The 7,745-nt window shown below is 26.3% G+C and overlaps 1 protein-coding gene across 1 annotated transcript; it reads left to right on the forward strand.

The window, feature by feature from the left end:
* The first annotated feature begins 1,178 nt into the window (after positions 1–1,178).
* On the forward strand, positions 1,179–5,353 carry LOC112639468 (proto-oncogene tyrosine-protein kinase ROS-like). Its single transcript, XM_025413486.1, has 4 exons — positions 1,179–2,575; positions 3,799–4,016; positions 4,283–4,756; positions 4,980–5,353. Exons 1-4 carry the CDS (start codon positions 1,186–1,188, stop codon positions 5,325–5,327), a joined length of 2,430 nt encoding a protein of 809 aa, XP_025269271.1. The 5' UTR covers positions 1,179–1,185; the 3' UTR covers positions 5,328–5,353.
* The last annotated feature ends 2,392 nt before the right edge of the window (positions 5,354–7,745 follow it).

The following is a 7,745-nucleotide window of genomic DNA, read 5'->3' on the forward strand; positions in this document are numbered from 1 at the left end:
AATGGTTAAAATTTTATTATTTTACAGATGGAACCAACCTGAATTTACAGATAAAATAATACAAGAGTACCAAGTACAGTGTTCTTTCTTCGACGACTTTAAAGACATTCAAATCTGCGATGATAAAAATATCACAACTACAAAATTGGAGCACACGGTGCACAATCTAACATCTAACACGACATATTATTTTCGAGTACGTGCGCATACTAAAATTGTTACTGGTCCTTACACGAATTTAATCAAAGTGTCGACTACACATGAAAATCCAATACCTAAATTATTACTCATAACGGAAATAGGTTTGCAAATATTGGACGTGGATTTAAACATTACTGATTGGTTATTGCCAGAGTACGTATACTAATAAAAAAATAGTTATAATTATCATAAATTATTTTTAACACACTATCTATAAAGTTAAAGTTATTATTATTATGCACAGATTTATTATTATCAATATCAGTAGTAATAACTATAAAATTAGAAATCTCAACTATAATTTTTTACTACACAATTATAGTTCCTTTTTTTCAGATCAGTAATAAAATATAACTCCTTTTTTCAAATCAGTAATAGAATATAACTTTTTTTTTCAGATTTTTCATTTCCTTAATAGAAGCCGCTTATTCGATACAAGAACATAGAATTTATTGGACAATAGGAACAAACCTAATGACAGTGAAGATTAATGAAAATAATGTCACAAAAATAGCTACCTTTGATCATTTTCTACATAATCTTTGCATTGACTGGGTAGCAAGAAATCTATATTTTAAATATGAAGACTTAGACAGATATTATCATATTGTAAAGTTTGACTTAACAATGTGGGAAAATGGCATAATTAAATTTGATGAGATTTTCGAATCAAAAGCTTATATTGACCATTTAAATGTATCACCGCCTATGGGGTACGTTTACTACCGTTCACTTGAAAAAATAATTTTCCATTAAAGATTTATGCAAATTTGTAATTTTTTTATAATTTTACGTTTTATAATTAAGATCATAAGTAAAAAATAATAATAAGTTATTATTTAATTATAAGAATTTCGAATTTTCACTACATACAAGTTTTTGTTTTCATTAAAATAATGTTTTAATGGGTGAAATAATTACATATTTTCTAGAATTTTATATTACGCATCATACAATAGGAATATGCATTCAGAATATGAAATAATGAAATATCATTTTGATGGAAAAATCAAGCAAATTGTTCGAATAAATGAATCCTTTTGCCATGATTACGAACTTTCTTCACTTAGTATGATAATTGATGATATGAATAGTCAGGAGCCATTAATTTACTTGTTAAGTAGTGAACACATATTTGTGACAGACATTAACGTTTCTATGTGCAATGCGATTTTAGACAAGAAAAACATAAGTGATTACTACTTCCAATCTATGACTATTGACAAAACAAACATTTACATTTTAGCAAGTATATACGAATATTCGTCTGAATTTACTCTTTACGTTTTGGAAAAGAAATATGCAAGTCTCAAAAGCGTAAATGCAGCTGAACATATTGAAAAGATAATAATAAGCTCAGATAAGAAAAATGATATTTATAGAATTTACGCTTTTGATAAATCTTTACAACCATATCCTCCAATGAGATGTCTGACACCTGACGAAAAAGTTTATAATTTTGAGAATGTGAATGCAATGGCAAACAGCATCATTGTGAATCTTCCGGAGCCGGTTGTAAAGAATGGATGCAAAAAATATAATTTACCAACTACTATATATACTATCTCTATAAGCTGTTTAGACAACAATCTCAACAAGTCTGAGAAATTCAATGTGCAGACGGTCGAACGATATTACGTGATTCAGAACTTGGCACCATTTACAGAGTACAAGTTGAAGTATACTTTAAGCAATTTTTACTTTGATCAATTATCAATAAATCCATTTGATTCGAATGTGATATCAATAAAAACTAATTCAGGCAAGCTTAGTGCACCAGAAAACATAAGTGTTCTAGCTTTGAAGCCTACTATAGCAGTAGTTCATTGGATGCCATCCAAAAAAGTGAACTGCGTGGCCGTGGCCTACGAAGTGCATTGGAAGTCAGTTACATTAGTGAACGGCACGCAACAAAAGGGTAAACAATTTATCAATATGCCGAAACGTACGGCAGACGGCAGATTTTTCACAAAGATTAACTTGTCGCTACCGGTACAAGATTACTTGATATACGTGCGTGTGTATCCAAATAATTTCAGTGCTTTGTACAACGAGAGTTTAAGCAAGATCGTTCACATATACTCAGAACCAAGCAATATTACTTTGAGCGGGGTCGACATAAATAGCATGGACATTTCATGGATCCCAAACATCAATCTGACGGTTCTTCTTACACTAGAGTACAAAGAGATTGCAACAGGAAAGTGGCAAAAAACGAATAATATTAAAATAAATTATAACAAAGAAATGATATACCATATCGAAAATTTACAATCGGGAACTTTATACAAGTTTCGTTTGATATTAAGATATCCCGAATATGAGGAAAATTTTACATGGCCGGCTGATGAAAGATTTATTTTTTCAACACTTGGTAAGCAAACGAAGATACCTATACAGTATAATAAGATTGCGGATATATTGAAGAACAATTTCATTGAAACATTGCAATATTGCAAATCGATTGTGAAACAATAACTTTACTGAGTTATTGTTATAAGATTGTGATGAAGTTAAGATGTCTGTTTCTTGCAATGAAATATTGTAGCAATATTACAGTGGAAAAAAAGCAATGTTATTGCAACCATATTTTCGTTTTCGATGGATGAATATCTTGGACACATTTAATTAAATTAAAAAACTTGATATATATAGAAGTTTGCAATATCTAAGATAATCATATCTAAAAAAATATATTGCAAATTATATTTAAACTATATTTATATTTATAAATTATTTTTATATTTGTAAATTATATTTAATAATCATATAACATAAAATGTTATATTTTTATACGAAATTACTTTAAACTCTTACTTACGAATCATTTTTTTTATTTTAAATGTTCTATATACTCTTATAATGGGTATTTTATACACATATACATATATTAATTAGAATTAATTATACGTTACTAATTATATTTTTATTTAAAAATTTAAAAAATTCGTTATAATTATATTTATTTACATGTAAAAAATACATAAAAATGCATAGAAAAATATAATAATAGATATAATAATATCTATTTTTAATATACTAACAAGATATATTATTTTTGAATATTAACATCGTATTCATAAATGAAGTGATAATATATTTGTAATATTGCAATATTGTTGCAAAGTAGTTGTAACATTCTGTGCTGCATAGATATTAAGTTCTGATATTTTGGATATGAATAGACCTAAAATTTAAAAAATTATATTTTGTATTAAAGTTATAAGTAAATATTTGTAAAAACATACACAGACAAAGATATTAAAATTATATTTTTGCTTAATATAAGTATTTCGAGCACTCCTGAAATAATAGCGAAAAAATATTACTTCTTATTCATGTTAAGTTTTATCGTTATAGTTATTATAATCTGCGTCTATTACTTTTATCGTTGTAAGTATATTTGATGTAGGTATCGACTTGAATTATAGATTACACACATATATATCTGATATAATATTTAAAAATTTACTGAAAATAGTAATTTATTTATATAAAACTAAACGAATTAATTTAATTAAAAACAGTATATTTTATAATTCATATTATTACATAATATTATTACATATTATTACTTAAGTCGAAATTTTATAATAGTGTATCGTCAACGCAGAGATAATAATGAACGACTTTTATCTTCAACAATGACCGATATAGAAATGGAGATTCAACATGAAGTGCCTTGCCAATATACTGAATTCAATACGAATTACAGTCCTGTGTTACATAGTAACCCAGATGAATGTGCGATAACTAAAATCGCACGAAATCAAATTACACTTACAAAACATCTTTGTAGCGGCGCATTCGGAACGGTAAAAATTAATTTTTTCAAGCAATGTTTCAAATTAATTTCTGGATGAACAAAACAAATTTGTATTTTTTAATAAAGATATAAATTACATGAATTTTTATAATAGATTATAAGTAATATAAAATTTAGATGAGACAACAAACATGCACTTTATTATACATTTTTCGTAGAATTATTTAATATAAAGTAAAATATAATATTACTTGACATTAAACTATACATTTTCTAATGACGGACGCATAAAAATTTGTGTGAAATATTTCGTAGGTGTTTCAAGGAAAGGTGAAGAACTTAGAAGGATCGAGCACGGAGATATCCGTTGCAATAAAAACGCTTCGAAAAGATGTCTCTTCCCATGAGAAAAAGAATTTGTTAAAGGAAGCCGAACTTATGAATCATTTTAGACATAAACATATATTAAGATTGTTGGCCGTTTGCTTAGATGGAGATTCTCCTTTACTAGTGTTGGAATTGATGGAAACTGATGATCTGTTAAAATATTTGAGAGATTGTCGAAATTTGGAAGCGTCAGATTCGTCTGCTTTGCATTTGCAGGATTTGCTCGCCATGTGCGAAGATGTTTCGCGAGGTTGTTGCTACTTGGAAGAATTGCGTTTCGTACATAGAGACCTAGCATGTCGTAATTGTTTAATATCTTCGAGGAATCGAGAGAATCGTGTCGTCAAAATTGGGAACTTTGGACTAGCTAGAGATATCTACAAGGATGATTATTATCGCGTGGTAAATACAATTATGAAAAAAATTAAAAAATGAATTTTTAAAAAAATACTTTCCATTTTTTTATCATAATGGTATCGTGCATTGTTTCTTCAAATAATATAGAATATATATGATTTTTATTTATATATATTAAGAGATAAATTAACGTTTTTTATTTTGCACATATTCTAAAAATGAACAACTTGAACCAGAATATTAAATTTTTGTTAAAATCATGTTTTAGAAAGGAGAAGATTTGCTCCCTGTTCGCTGGATGGCACCCAAATCTTTGATGTTCAGAACATTTACTTCTCGAAGTGATGTTTGGTCATTTGGGGTATTAATGTGGGAAATTACATCGTTGGGTGAGAAACCTTATGTTACCAAAACTCATGAAGAAGTGATAAATTATGTACGTGCTGGAGGCAAGTTGCCGATGACTCTTAATTGTCCGTCACCATTGTACCAGTTGATGCAACATTGCTGGAGTGCAGCGGATGCTAGACCAAATTTCAAATTTTGTCTGGAAAATATTATAACATTAAGAAAGAACATTGAAGATGCCTTACTGAGTCCAGTTGATAATATTTAGCCGATATAATTAAGTTAATATTTATGTTATTTTCCAAACGATTTGATAAATCTTAATGTAAAAAAATCATTTCTAGAATACTTCTAAATTGATTCTGTTATTTTTAGGTTTAATTTTAATATTATATTTATCAATAAAGATAAAAGAAATTTTGTAATCTTATCTTCCATAAAATTTGGATTATTAAAAAATATTACATCCGTTTTCATAATTGTAAATAACGTAATATAATAATATATCTAATTTGTGTTTTTGAATAATGGAAGCGAAACCTAATAATTTCAATTATATATATAAGTATAAACAATATTTTTTTCAAGATAGAAATATAATTAATTTTCGACATTATATATAACCGATAATTACAAATTAATTGTAAAATTTATGAGTGAAAAAGGAAACGCAAGTAATATTTTCTATAATTAATTGTGAATATATAAATATAACAATATAATTATTTTTGAATTTATAACAGTTATCATGTATGAATTTTTATATCATTCGGAATAAGTATATACTTATATTTTATCTTTATATTTAATACTTAGATGATTTTTAAGTGATAAATAAAATCATGATAATGTCATAATGATGTTATTATGAGTTTCATGTTCTACCTGGGTATTTATCGATTCACGGAAACGCGGACAACGATAGACACATAAATAAGATTTCAATTATAGAAGAGAAAATAAAAAGAACTTTACTTATTGCTTATAAAATATTGATTCGTTGAATAACGTATTATTTACAAGAGTTGTAAGTGATTGTTATCTTCATCAATTATTTCTTATTAAAATTAATAAAAAAATTATATATAAAAAATTGCTTACCGATATATCATATAATGAATCCATTGACTGCATATTGCAACAACTCCCATTGAACATGTATAATCGTAGAATTAATCGTAATATAAGAGATTTTATATATTGTAGTAATTCATCAAGTTTGATTCATGAAGTTACAGGAATATATCAGATAATCTTTCTCTCTCCAAAAATTTTAATAAATTAATAATAAATTAATCTCTTTAATGAAACACATGCTATTTTAATAATTTTATTATACAAATACCACAAAAACAAAATATGACGAAAAAAATGCTCTCTCTCTTTCTCTTTCTCTTCTCAATAACTTTATTAAAATTTTCTAAATTATAAATTTCTATCTTCATCTTTTTACTTAGAGGATTTTTTTTAGTAGTACCTTTTTTAATTTGGAATATAATTTCCTGGACATGTTTAATTTGTTGTTAGTTCTCTTAAACACGTGCACAAAATTCTTAAAAATATTTTGATACTCTACTATTTCACGATTGTAGAATATTTATTATTTTCTCGCATAAGGGTTTAACTTGAAAATGTAACTTTTTATTACGATTAAATATTGTATACAAATTGTATAATTGTTATTAATAAATTATTGTAACCTTTTATTTAATATTTTTATTATATATTGTATAATTCTTCTTTATATTTAATATGGAATAAAATGTATAAACATGACTTTTCAAAAGTATTAATACTCTCGTTTATCTCAAATATTACGTCATTACAAAATTAAAATAATTTTGTAGCAATGAGGTTGAAACGCAATGATGTTGGTAAACGTGATATACGTTAATCTATTATTGTCGCGATGAAATTTGATTTTATATATATAATGTCTTTATCGAAAATATTTAATAAATCGACAACACTATAATAAATAAAAATACGCTATATAAATATTTTATTTCACACATAATGCACATAGTAATTGATATTTTCCAATTAAATAATGATAGCTTGAAAGTATATTTTTATACAAAAAATTTATTTTTCTCATCTATTTTAATAAATAAAAATTATGTCATTTATTTTATTGAATTGTTCTTAAAATTGTACGGAAATTTTTGAATTATTTTTAAAATTACTATATTTAGGATCAGGATATTACTTAGGATCAAAAGGATCGAAGGACTGGATGGTCCATTAACTAGATTGAATTATAGATCATCGAATAAATTTTATTGTACTAATGCATGACTTATCGCGATGATATATACATGTGATGTAAAGCGCGCGAGGTGATTTATTGACGGGATGAAAAAGAGTAATAGTACAGAGAAAAATATACATCTATTGCACAAATAAGGTGAGACTCTCACTTAATTACGATTACGAGTGTAAACTAATTACGTTCGTTGTGTATCGAATAAACTTTACGAATCGAAATACTTGCACATTTTATTGCAATCTTTATTCGACGAGTAGGATAAAATGATATATAGTGTTGCACATTAAAGAAAGAAAAGAGTAATTCAGATCTGGCTAGAAAAATAATAAATACAGCTGAGAGGGAGAAGCAAAATTCTCCATTTCTCATCAATTGCACGCTATTTATTTTATCAATATAGGATTCTTTATATAGAAT

The sequence above is a fragment of the Camponotus floridanus genome, unplaced genomic scaffold (genome assembly GCF_003227725.1).
Source record: "Camponotus floridanus strain SB8 unplaced genomic scaffold, Cflo_v7.5 scaffold67, whole genome shotgun sequence".
NCBI classification, from domain to species: Eukaryota; Metazoa; Arthropoda; class Insecta; order Hymenoptera; family Formicidae; genus Camponotus; species Camponotus floridanus.

What these genes read in the sequence shown, in the direction of transcription:
- LOC112639468 (XM_025413486.1), top strand. Translation starts at nt 1,186, where the DNA reads ATGAAATATCATTTTGATGGAAAAATCAAGCAAATTGTTCGAATAAAT. An exon ending in ATTTATTTTTTCAACACTTG is followed by an intron (nt 2,576 to 3,798) that starts GTAAGCAAACGA and finishes ATTTTATAATAG; the next exon opens with TGTATCGTCAACGCAGAGAT. An exon ending in AGGATGATTATTATCGCGTG is followed by an intron (nt 4,757 to 4,979) that starts GTAAATACAATT and finishes ATCATGTTTTAG; the next exon opens with AAAGGAGAAGATTTGCTCCC.